This window comes from Myotis nattereri (genome assembly GCF_964212035.1).
Source record: "Myotis nattereri genome assembly, chromosome: 4".
Classification (NCBI taxonomy): Eukaryota; Metazoa; Chordata; class Mammalia; order Chiroptera; family Vespertilionidae; genus Myotis; species Myotis nattereri.
In genome coordinates this window covers 4,874,678-4,898,088 of record NC_138079.1, presented here as the reverse complement: position 1 = coordinate 4,898,088, position 23,411 = coordinate 4,874,678, and the positions used below count along the sequence as shown (strand labels likewise).

Below are 23,411 nucleotides of genomic sequence, written 5' to 3'. Positions count from 1 at the left end.
CAGATGTCAGCCAAAATGAGAGCATCTGTCAACACATAGGGCCATTCTTGAAAGCTGCTGACATCTCTCGCCAATGTTTTGAAGGCGTTCTCACAGGGGAAGCTTCTATTTAGCAAACGCATTGTTTTTGCATGTTTTACACGAGGGAAGGGGCATGGGCATGGCATCTGTTCTTTGCTAATCACCAAGTCCCACCTCAGATCTGTCGCCATAGTTCAGCACCGTTCCAGTGGCTGCCCCTCAGGAGAGCTGAAGGGAAGCACTAGATGTGCGGGCTGAATGAGCTTGAATAGAATAGTGAGCGTCACTGTGCTGAGAGGGAGAGTGCAAATGGAAGTCTTTAAAAGCAGCTTGGAAAGGAAGAACAGTCGCAGGCATCTTAAAATGCAGATGGGATAAGGCAGATGGAGGTAGAAAGATGAAAGAATGAGCATTGGATCCAGATGTCAGGGGCACAGAACTTAAAACCATAAGGAATTATCCAGCTGTCATTCAAATCCTGTACAGATGAAGAAACCAAAGTCCACACCTAGGAAGCAGCACAGCTAGGACTTGAACCCAAGTCCCTGACTCCAAAGCCAGTGCTCCCAACCTCTGAGCACCCTGGTTTACACTAATATCCCAGCAGGATAAACCCAGGCTTTGAAATAATGCCTGTTCCGCTGGCTGGGATCGAAGAGACACATGAAGTCAGGAGGCCTGGATCCCACTCCCTGCCCGACATGAGAGAAAGCCCCATCTTTTGCTTAAGTTTTCTCATTTGAAAGATGGAGATAAGAATACCTGCCTCCCTGACCTTTAATCCCAGGACTTCATGAGATCAAGGCAAGGGAATTTTTGTAGAGGAAGGCAGATCATAGCAAGGCCAAGTACAATCAGACCTGTTATCTTATCTGTATGGCATCAAGAACCAAACTCAATTGGGTTCACCTCACAGACCTCAATATGACTGCAAAACCACCAGCACAGAGCCTAGTAGACAGAAGCACTCAAGGGATGGTCATTCCCTCTCCTCCCTGCCCTGTGTCCCCCTCTCTCTCCATTCTCTCTGCCTCCTCCCTCTTTGAGGTCTTTCCCTCAGCCGTAGGCCAACTAGATAGAAAATACCAGAACCTCTCTGGTAGTAATCTCTCTATTGGCAACTAGAAGCTAATTGATAGTGACAGGCGTCCATCCCTGCTCCCCTGAACTTGTTGTCTTCAGCATTCTGAAGTCAGCTGTTTTGCTAACTCATATTTTCAAGAGACAAGGCTGACACCATATCTTTAAATGGAATTGGAATGCAAAAAGAGACTTTAGCCTCTGCTAGTGCTTTTAGGGCCTGAGAAGTTGGTCTTTGCTGTAAAAAGGTTTATTCAAATATGTTTACAAAAACATTCCAACACACAAAGTACTTTGGGTAGAAAGTTCCCATTGTCGGGTTCCTCTTAGGGTCCACTCAGGTGCCAATCTCGATAGAAGATGTTTCACCTCAGCATTATCCCATCACTCCCCACATTGACCTAAGCAGTGGTCCGTTTTGTGAGCCTAATATAGGGGGTCGTGTGGCAGATTGCATTGTCCCCCTTCACCCCCTCCTGAGGGAGCTTTTATTTCCAAGTGTTCATTCCAGGCCCTGAATTGCAGATGCAACCTGTGATGAAATTCACCGGTCAGTAGCCACTGACCCCACAATGTCCTCAACCTGTTACTGTTCATGTCACTCTTCTTCACCTTTTGCAAGACAAGTCTTCTTTTTCTTGATTTTTCTTTCTTCCTTGGCTCCCCATTCTGCTTAACTCTTTCTACATCATCAGCTGAAAAAAGAACTCTCCCTTCTCCACGCTGCTGCTTGGCTGGTATCCCACAGAGCATCCACTCTCCACCACCTTGACGTTGTCATGGTGACACCACTGCATCAAGTCTCTCTCCAGGGCCAGCCTGACCTGGAGTTACAGCAATGAGTCAGTAAAGTAAATGTGAACTGAAGAAAAGCCCTGATGACAGTGGATGGCCCCTCCCGTCGCTGAGCGTGTGGGCGGTGGGGGTGGCATCAGGAAAGGTCTAGCTCAGAGTCAAGCAAAATATTATCTTCTCTGGGTTTGGTTTTGTCCAAATTTAAGACATAGGGTTGATTTTGCTCTACCCTTTGATTTCTGTAGTTATAAATGGGCTTGATAAACATCCAAATTATATCTTTTGGACATGTGTCTGTCCATCCTTTCAGGTCATCCTAGACTGTTTTCTCTTCCTTTCTTAAAAATAAGAAATTCCAGTCTCTAGAGGCATAGATTTATTTGTCTACTATATCCTGCCCATCCAACAATGTAGCTGATGCTAACCATGTGCTTGCTGGGTTCGATATCCTTTCCATCATTTCCTTCTTCACACCCCAACCCCCAACTCTAACTAACCCAGGATATCAGGTAGCTCTGTCAAGCCAGCTTTCCCGAACATCACTTACGGCCTAAAAAATATGTTGGAGGCCAGGTAGTGATTTTCTCATTTTTCAATGAAGAGCTGGAATACGAAATAGATTTATGCTTCCATCTTGAGGGTGATGACTGAAGGTCTCTATTCCTCATCTTTAGCCTTCAGGAGACAGGCTGTAGCCATGCCTCTAAGTGAGTGTTAGGGTGGGAGCTGGTGACTCGTCTTCCAGACTTCCACTGTTACTTCCTTTGCATCCGCATTGCCCTGGAGATCCCTCTACTGTCCACGGACATGAGTTTTTATGTTCAAAGAACCCATGGGGCTGTTTAGATCCAAGTTACAGGGGCAGGTAGAAATTCTGAAGGTTCAGTCATGTGGATGTGTCCATCAGGGACCTTTTGCTATTCCAGAGGGGACCGCTTCCTGCTCTCCTCGCTGCGGGGATGGAGGTCATCCAGTTCTAGTATATTCCTCTGTAGACTGAATTCTAATTGTTCTATAAACACACTGACTAGCTGAAGACTGAGGTACTTCATAACTTTAAAATTGTGTAGCAACTTAAGTATCAATAAAAGATACATAGAGTTATTTTCAAATAGATTAACCGCACCCCCCCCCCCCCCCCCCCGCCATGACATTTGAATGAAATCCATGCGGCTGAGAGGATGGGTTTCCTTAGGGGAAGCAGCCATCTATACCAAACTCAATGGCACTTCCGGGCATTTCCTCCCCAGACGGAAGGACGGAGCGGTCTGTTTATGCCTTTGTGGTTGCCTTCGTCGTGCTGCTGGAGCCAGAGTACGAGCCCTTCTGACAGAATGTTCCCCCTTCAGGAATCAGGACCCTGCCATCCTGGTTTTCTGTATTCTGAGGGACTCCAGGCCATTTGTTCTTCCTGTTCTCTTTGGTCTGTGTTTTCCCCACTCCTCTGATGCCACTGCACACCTTCACACACGTGGGGGTTTCGTTTCTTTGTTGGTTGTTATCCGCAGACTGCTGCCAAGCTAAAGACCAGTATATCGAGCAGTTCAAAGATACTCTCAGCACTTGTGTGGGCAAGTCGATTGCTGGATTTTTTGCAGAACCAATCCAAGTGAGTATGTCAGCCTGAGATAGTACCTGAGTTTACAGTTATCAGAGTTTTAACTCAGACATTCTAGAGAATTGTGAAATCCTTTAACCATTGCCGTGTCCCTCTCCAAAGTCAATTTATTCTCTTGGTCCCCTGGGAAGAAAAGAGAGCCCATGATTTTCAACTGACTCATAAATATACCATCTTCTGAATTTCTGGGCTGGACAGATAGATAAAACTATAAATTCCTAATATTCTGAACAACAGAAAACCCCAGCAATTTTTAGTTGCTTAATACCCACACTGTGAGCAGAGGCCTTTCTACACGGTGGGACAAAAGTAGATCTGCAGTTGTTTGCATGGAAATAATGCAATAATTAATAAGTCATAATGCAAGAATAAACCCTGTGTTTCATGTACTCACAACTGTAAACCTACTTCTGCCCCACCCTGTATGACCTTACTAAATCCCCTTAAGTTCCTCTTATTCTAATCTCAGGAAAGCATACATTTGCATTTTCCCCCAGAAGGCATGGCATAGGAATAACGACCTCTTTTCACCCAGAGTGGAAGCAGTTCTAGAGACTGTTTTAAAAGTTGCTGGAATTGCAATTCCGGTGTAAATGGCAGAATGGGTGTCCGCCTCCTCCCGTGACCACATCAAGTTACCACTAACCTGCAGGACAGTAGCCTGGAGACCCGCCTGAGGAGGAGCTGACGGAAGTGCTGTAACCAAGGGTAGAAGACGCCAGGACAGAAAAATGATTTTATTTTGAGTATAAAACAGTGGCTAGAAGTACGAATGATGATAAGCGATCTTCCTTTGTTTTTAACACTTTCGAAGGCCGTGCTGCTGTGCTAGGCCTGCTGGGTTTGGACTCTTGCAGGGGGTGAACGGGTTCGTCCAGTACCCAAAGGGGTTTCTGAAGGAGGCCTTCCAGCTGGTGCGGGAGCGAGGAGGCGTGTGCATCGCGGACGAAGTGAGTGGCCCTGGAACATGCAAAGTGGGGCGCAGGGGCAGCGAGGCGCAGGGAGAAGCCCTTTTAGTGCCCCTCTGTAGTCCAGGCAGAGAACGGCCAGGGTGGGAACAAGTTAGTGGAGCTTCTGCTATTGGCCGGCTGGTTTATTCGTGGATTAGTCGGTCGTTTGAACAAGTACAGACAGCAAATTGAAGTCTACCACATATTGCCATCACTGAAACTATCTTTAAATTCCGATTTGGGGTTACATCAGGGGCCACTTAAAAACCACAGAGGAAACTTAATCTCGTAACCAAATCTTCATCAAGTGATTGTTGCCGAGAGAGTGTTAACCATGCTGGCCCCATTCGCCTTACCTTAGTAACAAAACTTGTTTGGCAAGGATATTACAAAAGGAAAAAGCCCAGCCTCTAAGTTAGAAGAGGGCCACCACTGGGGATACTCAAACAATAGTTCCCGCCCTAACTGGTTTGGCTCAGCGGATAGAGCGTCGGCCTGCAGACTGAAGGGTCCCAGGTTCGATTCCGGTCAAGGGCATGTACTGGGTTGCGGGCACATCCCCAGTAGGGGGCGTGCAAGAGGCAGCTGAATGATGTTTCTCTCTCATCGATGTTTCTAACTCTGTATCCCTCTCCCTCTCCTTTCCTCTCTGTGAAAAATCAATGGAATATATTTTTTTTTAAAAAAAATAGTTCCCAAAAAATTCTAACATAGCTTGAGTTAAGGCCTTGTTGGAAGAGCATACTGCCTCAGGGGACGACTTCGAAGAATAGAATTCATTGCTTCTGTGAGCTCTAGCCTGTGTATTTTTAAAAGAGACCAGTTTACTTATCATCACACCTCATATTGGAGTCTATTAAGAAAGAAATGTTTTGCCTCCTGAGACTAGCAATGGCGACCGATGGGCAGAGGATGGCGCCCAAGCCCCCAAAGGTGCTCCCGGCTCCTTCATCCTGGTTCCACCAGCAACGGTGGCCCCACCAAGAGCAGGTGGGGAGCCCCTATGCTGCATGCAGGTTCCAGACCTGCCATCTTTGCCGGAACCAATCAACTAATCAACTTTTCCTCAACTAATCAACCCAACGCAGACCTCGGGCTCCCCCTCAAAATTTTTTTTGTTTTGTTAATCCTCACCTGAGGATATTTTTCCATTGATCCAATGATTTTTAGAGAGAGTAGAAGGGAGAGAGAGACAGAGAGAGAGAGACATGTCAATTGATTGTTTCCCACATACACCCTGATGGAGTGGGCAGGGGGAATTGAGCCTGCACCTGAGGCATGTGCCCTTGACCGGAATCAAACCACCTGGACCCTTCAGTCTGCAGGTCAATGCTCTATCCACTGAGCCAAACTGGCTAGGGCCCCTCTCAGATTTTTTCTGCAGTTTCTACAGATGCAGCTGGGTCTCTGTTAGCGTCAGGGGGACTGGACCGCCTCCCCCACCCCCACCGCCCCTCCGCAACCTGCTGGCTCAAGTTTAGGGAACGTCAGCTAATCAAAGTCCCAGCTGAAGAAAGTTAATCTGTTACTAAAAAGAAGAAAAGTATATTCAATAGGTTTGCAACTCGCTCCATCAGTGAAAAGAATGAACTTTCACCTTTGGAGTCAGCGCAGCCTGAAGCTGCCACACTTGCCCTAAGCAGAGGGAAGGCAGACTGGATTCACAGGAAACATGAGCTGCAGGGTTTTCTGAGATGTGGTTTTGTCACTTGTGAGAACATGATTGGAAAGTAACTCAAGGTGACCTCGGAAGGGCAGTCGGAATGGCCAGGCAACTCGAAGACTGGCTGGAACTTTCCGAACACTCCCTGCATGCCAGGCCCATTTGTAACACTTCACCAGCTAATGCCCCTGACAGCTCTGTAAGGTACGGCCCATTGTCATCCTTCCCGCTTTCTAGAAAACTGACTTGAACTCCAAGCCGGTTAAATCACCCGCCAGGGTCATGCAGTTAGTAGGGCCAGAGCCAGAACTCAAACCCAGGCTCCAAGGCCACAGTAACCACTGGGCCACGCTGCCACTCCTGACAGGATCGTGGCACAGAAGGCAGAGGCGGGCAGAAAAAGAGGGAGCAGGATGGGAAACACACAGATCATCTTGAGTAGCAGGCCCTGCTCTTCTCCTCTCTTCTTTAAAATGAGGAATTTGGAACCAGATAGAAAACTGGCCTCCCTCTGTGCTGGTCCGGCATGAATTCGGTGTAGATGTGAAATTGACGGCTCTTAGGCAGGGCGTGCCGCCTCCCCCGGCACAGTCCCCACCCAGCGGGCTCTCCCACTGCTCATGCTCCCCATCCCCAAGCACTGGCATGTGTGGGCCTTAGCATGAGTCAGCCCTGTTCCCTTGAAAGGTTCCATGAAACTGACACTTCCTCCGTGACTGCACATGGCGTGTTGTCTGTCCTACATCATTTCATGCAATGTCCAAGCAATCTGGTTTTTCACCATTTATTTATGATACTTAGATAGATGGAGTAAAATAAAGGCAGGAAGACAACATGAATGGATTTCCCACAAGCTCTTCCTACATGATCTCATTTGGGCAAATCCAACAGCTTGCCCAGCGGCCCAGAGCTAGGAAGTGGGAGACCCCCAGGCTGGGGCCCAGGTCTGTCCAACTCCTGGGTCTAAGCTCGGCCACGTGGTTTGCCATCATGTCATTCTAACCCCTGGAGTCCGCCTGGGCAGCGCACCCTGGAGAGAGCGGGAGCCATAAGAAGGTCGCCTGGAAGGAAGCTCATTCAAGTACATTTCAGAGGCAGCAGCTCCACACCTCGGTCCCGACCTGCAATGTGTGTATTAGAGATGGAGACCGACAGACAGGCCAGGAGACAGAGCCAGGGAGAGGTCAAGGAGCCGTGGCCACAGAGGCCCTGGCCAAGTGCGATGGCAGTGGCATGCTGGTTGGCTGTGTGCGCTTAGGCGCTCGCCACGCCGTTCCTTCTCCAGACCCTACGTGCCTGCTTTTACCAGGCGCTCTGCGGTGTTCTGGATCAAAGGAGGTGTAAGATACAGCCCCTGGCATCAGACAGGTACCCTGGTGCTGACAGCCTAAGGCGGGAGGTTCCGATGGCAGCATGCCCAGATGCCTTGTCTGGGGGCCCTGCTGGGCTCGGGGAAAATCAGCCTTGACCACAGGATGATGAGGAAGCTGTGCTTGAAGACAAGAGGAATTGGTGGCATGAAAACAGGGAGGGAGTCTCCTAGAAAGAAGGAACAACATGAACAAGACAGCGAAGATCAACTTTGGGCCCTGAGTTACATGGCCCAGCTGGGTCCTCCTGGTGACAGAACCTTCAGGAAGAAAGGAGATCACCAGGAAGAGGAAGGCTGTCCTATCTGGGCCGGTGGCAGGTGCCCCACCCCCACCCGCTTCCTGTAATTGCTGCCTCACCCAGCCGGGGGCAGGGGCTGCTCCTCCAGGCTCCTCCCTGCCGCCTTGCACACAGGAGTCGCTAAGTTTTGCTAAATCATAATGATCCTTGCCACATGCATCGTGTGTACGGCCCTCACAGCAGGCCTGTGACGCATGGCTACTAGCATTCCTACTTACCAGAGGAAACAGGTACAGAGTGGCCTCAGAAACAGCCAGTCACACAAAGCTAGTAAATGGCTTTGGGGGCCTAAAAGCTCAGTCACAGATGAAGCGTTTTGTCAATGATAGTACAAAGTTGGTGGTGACAATGGCTGGCAATGATGATCCTGAGGAGGAGGAGAGCTAAGCAGGAGGGGGAGGGGGAGGGGGGAGGGGGAGGGGGAGGAAAGTGAAGATGTCAGAGTCAGAAACACCAGCATTTCCTGAAAGCTTCCCAATGATTTGGATTTGCTTCCTTCAGGTGCAGACGGGATTTGGAAGGTTGGGCTCTCACTTCTGGGGCTTCCAAACCCACGGCGTCCTGCCAGACATCGTCACCATGGCCAAAGGGATTGGGAATGGCTTTCCCATGGCAGCAGTTGTGACAACGCCAGGTAGGACCTCCGGGCAGTGTGTGGCTGCTGCCTGGCCTCCTGCAGCAGCAGTTGGAGAAGGAACTCGCATTGGAATGTGTATGAGTTGGAGACGGGTAGGGGAACTCACATGCATTTCCCAAGCAATGAAAAACAAAAACAAAAAAGGAACAGTCTGCCTGCCAGATCGTGGCCCGATGAAAGCCAGCGGCCCCTTCGCCCTTGCTGCAGGGAGGACTAATTCTCCCGCCTCCACCTTGAAATGCAGGGTTCAGACACACTGCCAAGGAATAGGGAAATGTGCCACCAGCCCAAGGGATCCTTGTTAACCAGCCTGAAACCAACCCTGGAATTTCCAAGGGCTCATGTTCTGGAAGGAAACTCTAACTTGGTCTCGCCACATTAAGAAGCTATAGACTCAAGGTCCAGAGCATTAGATGTGTCTTGTGGATGTCTCATCTACAAAACAGCTAAATATGGCACAAGCTCACTTAGCCAGAACATGAACACTAACTGAATTCTGCATTTTAGTGAGGTCTGACAGAAAACAATTTTTATGAAATTCCTAAAATTATTTCATTTGTCTTCCCCACATGAGGCATGGAAAGCTAGTTAGGTATTTTTATTAAATGACTTAAGGTACAAAAATACGGATGTACTGGTAGAAGGTCAAGTATAATGAGCTGAATATATACTCACCCTGAAACAATCCAAAAATTATATTACTAAATCCTTGATATGAGGAATTTTTTTTCCTCCTTAATCCTAAAAGTGAAAGACAGGGGGGGGGGGGGAAAGGTTTTATTAATGAAGGTTCCGAGTTAAATTTCACAAATCAAGATTTAAGGTACTTCTCAGTTCACAGGGCACATTCAAGTCTTTGTTCGCCAACTCCCCATTGAGTAAACAAGCTATGATTCCTTGTGCGCCGTATTGGTCAGCCAGGGATACCAGAACAAGATACCACAGGGAGCAGGTTAACCGGCAGGCATTTCTCTCTCCCAGTGCTAAGACTGGTGGTCCCAGATCAAGGCGCCAGCGGAATTAGTTTCTGGTGAGACCTCTCTCGCAGATGGCTGCCTTCTTGCTCCGTCCTCACATGTCCTTTTTGACAGAGGGCGAGAGAGCTCTGTTGTCTCTGCTTTTGAGGACACCAGTCCTGTGGGATTAGGACCTACTCTTATGACCTCATTTAACCTTAACGACCTCCCTAAAGCAGCCACGTAGTTAGGGATTCAACATAGGGACTTAGGTGGGGCGACAATTCCATCCGTAGCATCCGCTATCTGGTGAGTGAGGGATGAATTGGATATGATGTCACTTACAACGTCCCCCAAATGTTGTGATGGGAGGTTATAGATGGGAAGGTGTCCCCTTTTACCTACCTTTACCTTCTCCTCCTAGAGATTGCCAAGTCTTTGGCTAAATGCGTCCTGCACTTCAACACCTTCGGAGGGAACCCCGTGGCCTGTGCCATCGGATCGGCCGTGCTTGAGGTACGTGCCAGCAGCCACATGGACGTCACTCATGTCACAAAACGACAACTTCAAAGCCACACACACATCCTCGTGACTTTATCACATCGCATTATTGGAGAGGAGGGCTAACTATTAGTTCATGAATTAAAGTTAGATTCCCAGATTTTATTATAATTACTAGTTTATGAATTAAAGTTCGATTTCCAGTTATTATTCTGGCACCTGCCCTTCTTTTCTTAATGATCTAGTTTTGGTGCTCGAAGTATTGAGTAAGAAATAGATAAGAAACCTCACATGCATGGGAAATGTACTAGTAAGCATTCCCCTAGCTCCTGGTAGCACTGAAGTGTCTTTGTTATTTGAGTGCTATTTTATGGATAGCGATCAGTTGTTATCTTTAATGTCACTTCTTTAATATCTTTACGTAAACAAGCTCTTTTTCCTTATAATAGTTTAATTTTGGCTCTTATATATTCTTTCTTGTTTTTTTAAAAATTTTTCATTGATATCAGAGAGAGAAAGGGAGTTAGAAACATCAACGATGAGAGAGAATCATTGATCGGCTGCCTCCTGCAAGCCCCCTACTGGGGATGGAGCCCGCACCCTGGGCACCACCAGGAGTCCAACTGTGATCTCCTGGTTCATGGGTCAATGCTCAACCTCTAAGCCACACCGGCCTGGCTTCTTGCCTTTTTTTTTTTTTTTTTTTTTTTTTGTACTGTCATAAATTAAAAGACTACAGAGGATCTGTGATATGTGATTACCAGGTATTTTAGCTACTGTTTAGCCCCACTCCATTGATTTTTGCCTGGGGTCACATCTATAGGAGAAGACGTTGTGAATGCACTAGCTAATATGCTTGAAAGCATTGGCATAAATAAGTTTAAAGTATTTCTGAAAGAATGTTCAAGAAGTTGGTAACAGCAGTTGTTTGTGGGGAGGGAGACTTGGGGACTGGGGAACAGGGATGAGCAAGGAGATTTCTACTATCCAGACTGTTATACTTTCTGATTTTTTGAACTAGTCACATGGTTCCCCTGTTCAAAAACTTAAGTTTAAAAGTATTTTTAAACAACAAGCAAATAAGTAAGAGCTGTTCTTGCTAATTAAAACGTCCCTTCAAATATGATTAAAGGGTGAAATGAGCCAGTGTGGGTCAGATGTGTCATTTATTTCATTCTGTAGACGCCACCAACTTTTTTCAAAAGTGCTGAGTCACCTCAACCAACATGGAAAGTAGAGAGGACTTAGGTGGACAGAGAGGTCTTCAACACGTCCAGGTTGGCCCGAGTCGCGCAGTGGCTATCAGTGAAATATAATGCAGTGCATGTTGCATGTATCGAGTCAGATCACAGTCTCGCTGTGCGCACAAGAGGGTGAGAATCCTGTTGTCTGTTCAGGTACACTGACTCTGGGCCACACAGGGCCCTGCTCAGCTCAGCTCAAGAGGCCAGGGCCCTGCAGGGAGACCCCTGGGCACCTGGGGGCAGCTGGGCGAAGGCCAACAAGCTGCCAGGAGGGCAGGCATCTGTGACCTTTCTGCCCTCGGAGCACTTGTCTTCTTCGCCACGGTCGCCCAGAGTTCAGCAGAGCCAGGCACTATAGAGCTCAGGATTATGGGCTCTGTGACAGACTCATTGAGACGCGGCTTCCACTCTTTCCTAAATTCTCACCCACCCTGGAGATGAGGAAGGAAGGGGGAATGGCCCCGCCCCCAGCACTTATTGTCTCCTCACAGAAATCTTGCTGTAGCACGTGGTGTGGCCACACTGCACCTGGGCTCCATTCGTCCAGTCAGGCTTCTGTAAAGAGGGCCGCCGACACGCACCTCTCCTTGCTTCTTCATTTCAGAACTTGGCTTAATGCAAGGGCTTCTGGGGCTTTCTCTCAACAGGTGATTAAAGAAGAAAAGCTGCAGGAAAACAGTCAAGAGGTTGGCACCTACCTGCTGCTGAAGTTGGCTAAGCTGCGGGATGAATTTGAAATTATCGGAGACGTCCGAGGCAAAGGCCTCCTGATAGGAATAGAAATGGTGAAGGATAAGGTAGGTTCTGACCTGCTGCTCTCTCTCTCTCTGTGGCTTCTGGGGGCACCTACAGTCCAAGTAGCAAGCACCGGCCGAAAGCAGACTTCACTCACTCCCAGGAGGGAACCCGCAGCACAGCATTCTGTGTTGAGTGCACAGAATGCCCGCAGGCTCTCGAGAGTGCTAGAGGGTGAGGGCGGGGACTTGGAAAAGGGAGCTGGTCTTCTTGCCACACTAGGCAGAGAGCATCGGTGATGACTGAATATTTAGAATTACAAATGTGGGCAAGGCAGGAAATTATTTGAGGGGGCAGGCAGAGCAAGTGGCCCAGAGAGCTAGTGGAAGTAAGGGGGGAGGGCTGGCAGAAGGTTGTGGTAATGGTTTGGGGTAAGGATGTTAAAGATCTGGGGGGGGGGGGTGTGGGGGGGGGTGTATTTGTAGATTTCATTCCCAAGTAACCAGGGAGGAATGATGTGACTCTCTGATGACATTCCCCACGGTGACAAACTCAACATGACAGCAATTACACTTAGCATTTTCCCCAACCAGTTATTCCTCCCATGTTCACTCTCTCACCTTCCCAACTCCCCAGCCTCAGTATCACCACATAATCTGCGACTCCTTCTCTCCCCACATTTCTCACCTCCGTGTGCGTCTCTCAAAGCTGCCCCTGCAGCCCCTGTGAGTAGGAAATTGTCCCTCCTCCCCTCAAAGCAGCCCTAGGTCCTCTAGGAGCGCAACAGTCAGAGAATCCTGGCCCAGGGAGGAATATGCAGATCGACCCCTTTCCCCCAGCTCTTGTCCATGGGGATTCAGTTTTCCCCTGACTGACTTCTTGCTATTTGATCTAGTTTAGAAGAATCAATGGCCCATTCTTTTAGTCTTTAGACCAGACCACAGATATACGACTCTTCCATTAAAACCACACAGCAGAGCCAGTAGGAAGCTGGAATGTTTAAACCATATTTAAAGCTCAGGGAGGACAACGGGAAAAGAAGAGGAACATGAGACCAGACCACAAGCCCTGCAGACTGACCTTCAGCTTGTGGCCCAGTCAAGGGCTGCTTTAAGGCTCAGAGTCCACCCTGGCCCCCAGCCAGGAGCTCCCTCCAAGACCGCAGGCGCCTCAACGTCCAGACTCCCCAGAGGAAAGCCCAGCAAGCGAGGAGCCCCCCCTTCCCCCCTCATTTCCCCCCCCCATCCCCCGCTCTCACTCTTCCAAACCCCACTTGCGCACGCGCATGGACAGGTGACCAAAGACGTTCCTCAGACCTCGCTTTGTCCTGGTAAAACGTCAGGCCCTCCCACAGGCTGCAGGACATCTCAGGTCAGTGAGGAGACCTGGTCCTTCCCTCCCTCCCGGGTCCTCCATTGCCTAGTGGCCTGAACATGTGAGGATGACATTCCTGATCTTAAAGCTCTAAGACAGACAAAAATGCCCAGGCCTATTCCTCGCCAGGAACCGAAGATTTGGGGAACGAGTTGGATGAGGTGTTGGGGGGACGGGGTGGATACTGAAGCCTAGAGGAGGGGGGCAGGAGCCCCGAGGAGAGGAATGAAGCTGGGGGCCGCCTCCGCTCACAGGAGGGAAGGGCTGGCCCCCAAGCCAGGACCTCGTCCTGGGCATCTGGAACCAGAGCCACAGCCGGTGCTCATGCCCAAGAGGCTGCCCGCAGCTGAGGCTGAGCCCTGCGCTCAGATAGGAGCTCCCAGTGCGGGCTCCCAGCCCCGCCGCCTGGGGGGCCGCCTGGGGGGCCCTTAAGGAACACGGGTTGGGTACCTCCCGCTCCCTCGGTGAGGCTGGTGTGATCCCTGCTCCCCGAGCTTGACACAGTCAGACTTGAGAGGACCAGGTCAGAAGGAGGCGCCCGTGCTCAGCCTCAGGAGACAGGAGACCACAGAAAGGGGACCCCCGCACCCCCTCAGGGCCCCGGGGGCTGGCACTCCTGGACCCACAGGGAGGACCAACCTCAGAGGCCTCGGGACCTGGGGCAGCCTGTGGCTCCCGAAGCGCTTGCGTCCCCGTCCCCCCCTCCCCCCACCTGTCCCCCGCCCCCCGCCAGGGAAAGAGCAGATTTCACCCGCAGGGAAGAGGGGTCCAGCGGGCCACCCCCGCTGCCCAGGCCGTGCCGCCCCGGGAGAGCGTGGCTGTCCGCATCCTCGTGCAGGTTCTGAGCCACTTCCCGGCCTGGGAATAGCTCTCCACGCGGCAGGACGGAGAGAGGCCTGGGAATAGCTCTCCACGCGGCAGGACGGAGAGAAGGGGCGCGGGGGCTCCCGCATCCAGAGCGGACTCCGCTCCCGCTGGGGAGGGGCCGGCAGCAGGCGCTAGAGCCCAGCTTCTGGCTTCTGCCTCCGGCTGCTGGTCTCTAGGGATTTGGAAATGAATCGGGATAAACACAAACACCAGATAAAATTTATATCTAATAACACCCCCAAAAGATCCAGTCTGGCCATGAACAGCCTCATCCCCGCTGCAGGGGGAGAGGGGGACCCGGAGGGACGAAGAACGCGGATTGCTTGAGCTGCTTCCCTTCCTCTTGGGAACAATGTCTCACCCGCCAACACCAAGCGGAAAATGTGTTTCATTGGCAGACGAGCCGCCAGCCCCTTCCCCGGGAGGAAGTGAGCCAGATCCACGAGGACTGCAGGCAGATGGGCCTGATCGTCGGCCGAGGCGGCCTCTTCTCCCAGGTGAGGGGAAGGCTGGCTTCCCTGGCGCTGTAGGGGGGCCCTCCCTGACGCCCCAGGCTGCCTGGTCACTTTTCCAAAGGCGTGTGCTGGGGGACCGGCCCCTCTCTCTAGACATCAGCTCAGGTATTTCCAAAATGAAGTGGCAGCGGCGCCTTAGGGCCACGAGGGGGCGCTGTGTCCGCCGGTTTGGCTGTCAGCGTTCTGTGCGGAATAGCTAGAGGCAGTCTAACAGGCACCAGCAACAGGAACCTGCAGACCAGAGGGTTTACGGGTCATAGTAACGTCATAGCCGTCGTGCAATGAACAGCGTGCCTCGTGTGTGAGCTCCCTGCGACCTGTCAGAGTGATCCTGGCTGTCCTTCACGTAGCCCTGGGCTCTGGCTTTGTAAACCCTAACCCTCCCAACACATCGTGGCCGCTGGGGCCAGGAGCAACCTCAGAGCGCTGGCAGGCCAGGTGACCCGCAGGAGAGATGGGGGGCTACCCAGGCTGGTCCCTAAGGCAGAGCTCCAAGTCAGCCTCTCCCAGTGCCCTTCGCCCTCAGGCTGGGGGTGCAGACACCCAGCTCCCATGCTCCCTGGGAAAGCCGAGTGCAGCCCCCCGGGAGGACTGGTGTGGCCCTGGCCGTGCGCCGGCTGCTGCTGAGAGTACAGCAATCTGCCCCTCGTCCCCCACACAGCAGGACGCTCACAGGACTGGCTGGGGGCAGAGATCTAAGGTTTAGGGCAACCTCTGTCCCTCCCCTACTTTGTGCCTGTCCTTTGCCATCTTTCTCATTTTAGACATCAGTCATTCTTCCCAGCCTCCCTGCTCCATTCCTACCCCTCACTCTGCTTCAGTGAACACTTGCCTGGTACTTCTCTGAGGAAATGGAGCTACTAGGCAAGATCCTATGTGCACCCCTCTGTCCCACAGCCGTTAGTACCGCCTTTCCCACAGGCCCGGAGGGGAGGTGGCACTCCAGCTCAGACTCCTGTGCTCTCGTCCCTCCCCACCGGCATCTGCAGCTTTCCCTTCCCCTCAGCCTCCCAGCCTGCAAACCAATAGGCTTAGAACTGTCCCAGCCCAGCCCACGCCGGACCCCAGAGGGCCAGAGCGAGCACTTCTGCTAGGACATGCTTGGCGGGTTGTTTCTGGTCCCGTCACAAATATTTTTCTGCACAAATCAGACAGGGCAACGATTGAAAGATCCTAAGATGGGGCGTCAGGGAGATGCCCAACGTATGCAGACATAAACCAATCCATGGCTGACTTGCTCAGTTATTCCTTAGTTACCTGGCAAACATGTGCAAAGCGGCCATCGCTGTGCGTACTAACGCTGCGATGATCAATCAGATCTGGCCCCTCCCTTTATGGCGCTGGCAGGAGAGAAAGACATGGGAACAGAGAATTACAACAGAACAGAAGCTCGCAGCAGCTCTAAAAAGGAGGAAAGAGAAGGGACCCCCGAGGCCAGCCTTTCTGGCTACGTTGAGCCTTAAACGATGAGATAAACACTGGAAGCGTGGGTGGAACATGGCAGCGTGCAAAGAGCTGCACGCACATGCACACAGTGTGGCAGCAGCCTAGGGCAGGAGGCAGTCACTGAGAAGAAGAAGACGCCTATTTGTCAGGCTCGGTTCTAAACACTTCGCACGACTCGTTCAGTGCTCTCAACAAGCCTATGAAATAAATACTATTATCACCCATGTTTTGTAGATGAAGAAAAAGAGACACAGAGAAGTTAGTTAAACTGCCCGAGTCACACAGCTCGTCAGTGGCAGAACCAGGATCCAGGCTCAGGCCGTCTGCTGTCTGGATCTGCTGGGAGGAGGGTGAGGCTGAGAGACCGGACTGGAGGCAGGGAGTCCCAGTGGGGGTTGCCGATGCCGCCTGAGCTTGAGCAGCTGTGGCTGTGAGGGCGGAGGCCCCAGAGAACAATCCTGGAAGCGACATGCCCGGGACGGCATGTGGAGAAGGAGAGTCAAGGATGGAGCCCTCGTGTCTAACTTGGTTCAGGATAAAGATGACTTGGGCTTTCACCGTGCTCCATTCGAGGGGCTTATGGACATCCGGGCCTGTAGATGAGTCTGTAGCTCAGAGGAAAGGAAGGTAAATATCACAGTTTGGAACTCATCAGGGTGAGTGGTGAGCTGAGGACATCTCCTGCAAAGTGTGTCTGCGTCAAAGTGTGTCTGCAGGGAGGCGAGGCTAGCAAGCTGTCCACCAACATGGAAAGAGCAGGTGGACGAAAGCGTGCCTGAGTGGAGACAAGACCAAGGGCGGAGAGGTGTGAGAAAAGCTGGAGGGTGTGGAGCAGCAAGAAAGTGGACAAGTTCAGAAGGAGGGACCCAAGTGCCAAGTGCAGCAGAGAAGGCCAGGAAGGCGAGGGCGGAAGCACGCCATCGGGTTCCGCACTCAGCAGGCCCTGGCGGCTCGAGCTGGGGTGCTGGTGGCAGGCTGACAGGGGCAGCCGCCACCTGGCAGTGGGTTGAGATGTGAACAGAGGGGAGAGGAAAATGATGGCCAACAAGCATCAACCTGTCTTTTTAGTGAATTTGCATAAAAGGAGAAAATAACGTTTGTCTGACAGCTAGAGGGGCCAGGGGACCAACAGATGTTTACTCGGTGTGGTTTGGATGTGGGTTATGAGAGCCTTAAACCTGCTTGTTTGTGGCCTGGGAGAAAGTTGAAAAGAAGTTGAAGATGCAAGAGAACGCGGGATGTTTCCTGGGGTGACGGTGATGGGAGCCCCCGGGGCCAACGGCACAGGTGGAAAATGTGGAGCTGAAGAGCAGAGACACCTCGTTCTCTGAACGTTCAGGTTGGAATGAGGTTCAGGTTAGGATAGAAGAGCGGATGTGGGAGAAACCAGCTCTATGGAAAGATCTTGCCTGACAGTTTCTGAGAAACATGAGGCAAGATCATCTGTGAAATAGAGCCAGAGGCGTAGGCGTTGAGCGAGGGAATTGAGAAGAATGAAAAGGGTGTAGAATGAAAAGGGGAATCTGACAAAGAACAAGAAAAATGTAGGGGACCAGCAGAACTTGGAGGCCCTGCCTACTAGTGCTCTCCGGCTGCCAAGCAGCGTGATGTTCTTTCACACTTCTTGGCCACCTCTGCTGGCGCAAAGCAGTTCCATTACAGCTTGGATCAGGGCTGGGACTTCGTGGGTGGGCGTGGGTGCAGCTGCAGAGGGTGGAAGGAAATGCAAGCGCAGTGAGGGGGCAGGTGAGAGAGTAGTTCACACGATCAACCACGTGCTCCAAGCTGGTTAGAAAAAAAGAGATCTGAGTGGGGCGATAGATCTGAAGATAAATGGAGGCATGAAGAGACAGAAGCTTTCATTTTAAGGACAGACATAATGGGAATCGGAAATTGAGTTATTCCTAGTGAAGGGCGGGCTCATGGCACCGACTTGGGTGTGAATGGATGCGGAGAAGCAGAGATGAAGGTTCTGGGGATCATGGTAATCAAGAAAGTAAGAAGCTAGCTTGTTGGCTTGTACACACATGGACATGAAGGTCGTCCTCAGTGGTGGCAGAAATGGGGTGTAGGTAGGTACCTAAGACCTCAGTGCAGGAGGTGGAAGGGCGCGGAGGTGAGCAGGTGACTAAAAGGGAGGGGAGCACAGCCAGATGGTACAGAGTTTTTACAAGACCGGAGGGCGAATGGCCTGGGTACCGCATTGGAAAGGAGACCAGCCCACCAAGGAGACGCAGGAAATGCCGTAACAGCAAAGTCTAGATTCTTAGCTTAGTGCATTCGCTCACCTTCACGTTTGATTCTCTGACGACCCCTTTTTCCTGTCTCCTCAGACGTTCCGCATCGCGCCCTCGCTGTGCATCACGAAGCCAGAAGCTGATTTTGCAGTGGACGTATTTCGCGCTGCAGTCACCCAACACATGGAAAGAAGAGCTAAATAAAATCTAAAACATAAAAACCCACAAGCCTCAAGAACTTCCCACTGATGTTCAAGAGCTAATTTGAGGGATTTCAGAAGCACCGGTATAAGTTGTAAAAGTTGACTGCCTGCCAGCCAGATTTGTGAACAGAGCCCCTATTATGCTGGGAAACCCTTCAGCAAAGGATCTCTGTCCCTCGCTCAGAGAATAAATCCTTCTTCTAGGATTGATAAATTAAGAACCACAAAATCAGTGTATTGCTCTTACTTTGATATTCAATTAAAGCACACACATTTAAAATGAAAAGATCATGTGAAGAAAAGTATTATATTAAACAACAAATTTAACTTTTAAGTGCTTTCTTAGGGGAGAATTTGCTAACTTCTAAAATTGAAAACCATAAATAACCCTGCAAAAGGATCTGAAAAGATAAACTTATTTATCTTTTAAAAATTACTTATTTCTGAAAATTATGGGTATCTTTTGTTTTTATTTTTGTCTGTTATTTTCTGCAATAAACAGAAACATTAAGAAAAATTCCATATAACCTTAAGATACATAATTGTATAAATGTTAGTGATAACTTTAGGCAGTATTTTTTTATGAAACTAGCAGACCCTCACAGCTCCCTTCTCTCCCAGGAACTTCCAGTCTTAGGGGTTAGCTGTGCTCATTGAAGTCGCCTTTGCAATGATTGGCTGGTGCCTGATACGTGGCCTATTTGGGGACAATGAATCCGGAAAGGCGATGTTTGGTGCAGGTGCCTTCGGGGGAAGGTTTCTTCATCCTTCACTCTTCATCACTCTTCATCATTTATTGTGATGGGACTCTTCAAACCATATCAGCCACTTTGGGGCCATGAGACCAAAGCTTATGTGCTGAGGTTGGCAGGTGTTGGGAAGCTGAGTCCTTAGCGATGTCAGTGAGCCACTAACTTACCCAATCTAGACCAACCTTACCTTGAGGCTTCTTGTTATATGAGATGATAAATTCACACTATTGCACAAGCCTTTTTTATTTAAGTTTTTTTCTTATTGCAGCCATAAACATCCTGAGAAATGATGCAGAAAATACCCCAATTTCTTAACTTCTTTAAAATGTCTATCAGAGACTTGTTCTCCATTTCCACTGCCATCACCCCACCCTGGGCTAAACCCTCATCAATCCTATTACAATGGTCTCCAATATAAGAACTTCCCAAACTTTAGTCATTAGAATGCACATTCATCATGTTTGTTCCCATAAGTATTTACCATCTGGCTTAGAATTGACTTAATATTTTTCTTTGATTTTTTTTAACTTAGGTGTTTCTGAGAGTAACCTTCTATAACTACAAAAAATGAGAAATCAGTACTACTTGTCATAACTGGAGAATAATCATAAAACCAGAGTGAACACACAGCAATGTACCTGAAGCCAGTTGAGTACAGTTGTTCTCAGCCCGTGGGTAACTCTCTCTTTGTTCAAAAGGAAGATTAGAAAGTATCTGAAGGGTATGAAAAGATGCTGGCAAAGTGTGATCCTCTCCTTAACACACACAGAAGAGGATGCACAGAACTGAACAGGAAATAACTTTCCCAGCATGCCATGCGATGTTTATTTAAGCTGTGCCTGGTTTGAAGCATGTCCTAATGGTCTACTCCACCAACACATCCTGCACTCACTGTGAGATTGCCTCCCTCGAGCACTGACTTAAACATACTCTTACTTTGCACAGAACCTTCCAGTTGCTCCCCATTGTCCCCTGGATAAGATCAAAACCCCTTTAAGGAGTCCTCCAGTGTCCAATATGCAAACAAAGCAAGTTCAGTGGAAAGGTCATTGAATTAAGAGCCAAATGACCCAAATTCTAAATTCAGTTCTTCCACTTATTTGCTATAGATGACCTTGGGCAAGCCTTGCATCTCTTTCTGACCTCACTTTGTTCCCAGGCATATCAATACTTGTCCTTCCTACCTGCTGAGTTGTCTTGGGGTTCACTGAGGTAATGGATATAAAAGTGTTTTGCAAACTAATGAACTATGCAAATAGAAATTTCTTCACTTCAGCCTACATATCTCTTCTTTCCTTCACTACAAAATCTCCCAAGAGCAGCTGGGGCTCATTTATACTTCCTTGCCTCCCATCCATGCCTCAGCCACGAGAATCTCATTCCTGCCTCTCCTTCCTTGGAAACTGCCTTCTCAAAAGGCCACCAGGGCCTTTGTTATGGCCAAAACTTAGTTTCCTTGCAAGATTTTTTCTAAACTCCTGCTCCTTCTTGAATAGGATTCCCTTGGCTTCTGCAATGTGGTCCTTCTATCTCAGACAGCTCCTTCTCAATCTCTCTCCTGGCAACGCCTCCTCTTCAAGGCTCTGTTCTGGGGCCTCTCCTCTTCCATGCTACGTTCTCTCCCTGTAGGACCTCCTTCACCTCGGGAATGTCACCCATCCTGTGGATGGTGATTGCCTTCCAAATAATCATCTTCAGTCTCAACCTTTTTCTGAGCCCAACCCCAAATGAGTCCCTTCTTGATTAATGATACCCATTGTGTCTCAGGCTCACACTGGGTCATTCTTTTTCTTCAAGTTATGTTTTTTCCTTTCATATGACTAAGTCTCGTGAATGCTTTCTACATCGTTTTTCCAATATGACTCAGTTATACCAACGCTGCCTTAATTTGGACCATCCTCATCTCTCCTAAGTATTTAAACTGCCTCCTACCTGGTATCCCGGACGCCTTCCCAATCAGCCTCTACACTGACAGCAAAGTCACATACTAAAAGGTTCGATATGATCACATCTCTTATCTCTTGAGGCCTCTGGGGGCTCCCTATTGCCTGTGGAACAAAGTCCAAACTCCAACTATTATGGTACCCAAGAGCCTTCACAATTGCTCCCACGCCACTTTTCCCAGCTTTACTCCCACCATTCTTCCCACATCATGCAACAGTTTTTTGTTCCCATAAGTCATCGTACCTGGAATGTTCTTCCCCTTTTTTGCTAGTGGAAATTATGGGGTCAGGAAGTGAACAAGAAAGCCAACCCTTACTTCTCAGTTTTTCTTCAAAGCCTTTCTACCTTCAGTATTCCTTTTTTGTTTTAAGATAAAGGAAAACTATATTAAAAATACATTTATGGGAGAAACTAAGATGGCAGCATAGATAAACACCGGGAAATAGTCGCCTCCCACAACAATTGAGAAATATCCCAAAGGACGGAGCAAACATCGTCCAGAACAACAGGAAGGCTGGCTGAGTGTAATTTCTACAACTAGAAGAAAAGAAAAGCACGCTGAGAGCCAGAGGAGCTGCGGAGGCTGAGTGCAGAGGTACGGCGGCGGCTCGCGTGCGGAAAGGGGGTGGCACCTGAGGACGCGGCTGTCTTTTTGAATCACAAGCTCCCGACTGCTCTGAACTCCGGTTCCGGGAAGTCTCTGGGGACCCAGGACTCATACGGGGAGAGGCTGCTCTGTCAGGTGGCAGCGGGCGAACTTGAGGGCGGATTTCCCTCAGAGATGCTTGCAGCCGTTACCGGGACACTGAGACGCGCGACTCCGGGTGCGGAGAATCAGCCATAGCTTCTTTCCCCGCCCTTTTGACTCCCTGAGACCCCGCCCCACCCAGGCTGCAGCAGAGGCTTTTGCATGTGAATGTACCTAACTACAGCCCAGCCAAGCAGACCTGGAACTTCCAAGAGAAGGCCCAAGGCCCCGCAGCGGCTTGCATTGCTTCACAGCTGAGCCTCTTCGTGGCCCGGCTGTGTGGCCTCAGGCAGGGGCTGAATTAGCACCTCCTTAGATCCAGGAGCCACTGTACCCAGTGGTCAGAGGGGGACCATTCTCCCACTTCAGACACAGCTGCTTCCCACAGCCAATTGGCCTGGAGGTCAATTCCTCCCAGTGATCCTACAACAACCAAGGCACCAAGAGTGCACCAAGAGTGTCCACCCCAGGTAACTGGGGAGGCTGAGCCACTGGGCCCTACAGGACACCTGGCGCGCAGGGCCACTCTATCAACACAGGGAAGCAGCCAAAATGCGGAGACAAAGAAACAGGTCACAATTGGCAGAAACGGAGGAGGGCAGACGACTGGATATAGAGTTCAAGGCCACCTTTATAAGGTTTGTCAAGAATTTTATGGAAACCGCCGATAAATTTAATGAATCCCTCAAGGAGTATAGTGAGACCATGGAGGACATGAAAAAGGACCAACTAGAAATTAAGCATACACTGACTGAAATAAAGAATAATTTACAGAGATCCAACAGCAGACAAGAGGATCCCAAGAATCAAGTCAAAGATTTGAAATACAAAGAAACAAAAAATACCCAACCGAAAAAGAAAAAAGAAAAGAGATTCAAAAAGTATGAAGATAGTGTAAGGAACCTCTGGGACAACTTCAAGCGTACCAACATCAGAATTATAGGGGTACCAGAAGGAGAGAGAGGGCAAGATATTGAAAACCTTTTTGAAGAAATAATGACAGAAAACTTCCCCCACCTGGTGAAAGAAATGGACTTACAAGTCCAGGAAGCGCAGAGAACCCCAAACAAAAGGAATCCAAAGAGGACCACACCAAGACACATCATAATTAAAATGCCAAGAGCAAAAGATAAAGAGAGAATCTTAAAAGCAGCAAGAGAAAGACAGTCAGTTACCTACAAGGGAGTACCCATCCGACTGTCAGCTGATTTCTCAACAGAAACCATGCAGGCCAGAAGAGAGTGGCAAGAAATATTCAAAGAGATGAATAGCAAGAACCTGCAACCAAGATTACTTTATCCAGCAAAGCTATCATTCAGAATGAAAGGTCAGATAAAGAGCTTCACGGATAAGAAAAAGCTAAAGGAGTTCATCACCACCAAACCAGCATTATATGAAATGCTGAAAGGTATTCTTTAAGAAGAGGAAGAAGAAAAAGGAACTCTTACCATTTG

The 23,411-nt window shown here is 49.5% G+C and overlaps 1 protein-coding gene across 2 annotated transcripts in view; it reads left to right on the top strand.

Moving 5' to 3' along the window:
* The window catches only part of AGXT2 (alanine--glyoxylate aminotransferase 2), a gene marked incomplete at its 5' end in the record, with an annotated part of 31,105 nt that extends 12,079 nt beyond the window's left edge, over window positions 1–19,026 (top strand). The window contains 7 exons of one of the 2 annotated variants that reach the window (XM_081090078.1): window positions 3,405–3,505; window positions 4,372–4,464; window positions 8,300–8,432; window positions 9,816–9,907; window positions 11,784–11,933; window positions 14,511–14,609; window positions 18,407–18,789. In XM_081090078.1, the coding sequence (XP_080946204.1) occupies window positions 3,405–3,505; window positions 4,372–4,464; window positions 8,300–8,432; window positions 9,816–9,907; window positions 11,784–11,933; window positions 14,511–14,609; window positions 18,407–18,514 (776 nt within the window). In that variant the 3' untranslated portion in view covers window positions 18,515–18,789. Of the gene's footprint in view, window positions 1–3,404; window positions 3,506–4,371; window positions 4,465–8,299; window positions 8,433–9,815; window positions 9,908–11,783; window positions 11,934–14,510; window positions 14,610–18,406 lie in introns of both variants that reach the window. The other variant, XM_081090079.1, reaches the window with a different exon arrangement.
* Between the last annotated feature and the right edge of the window lie 4,385 nt (window positions 19,027–23,411).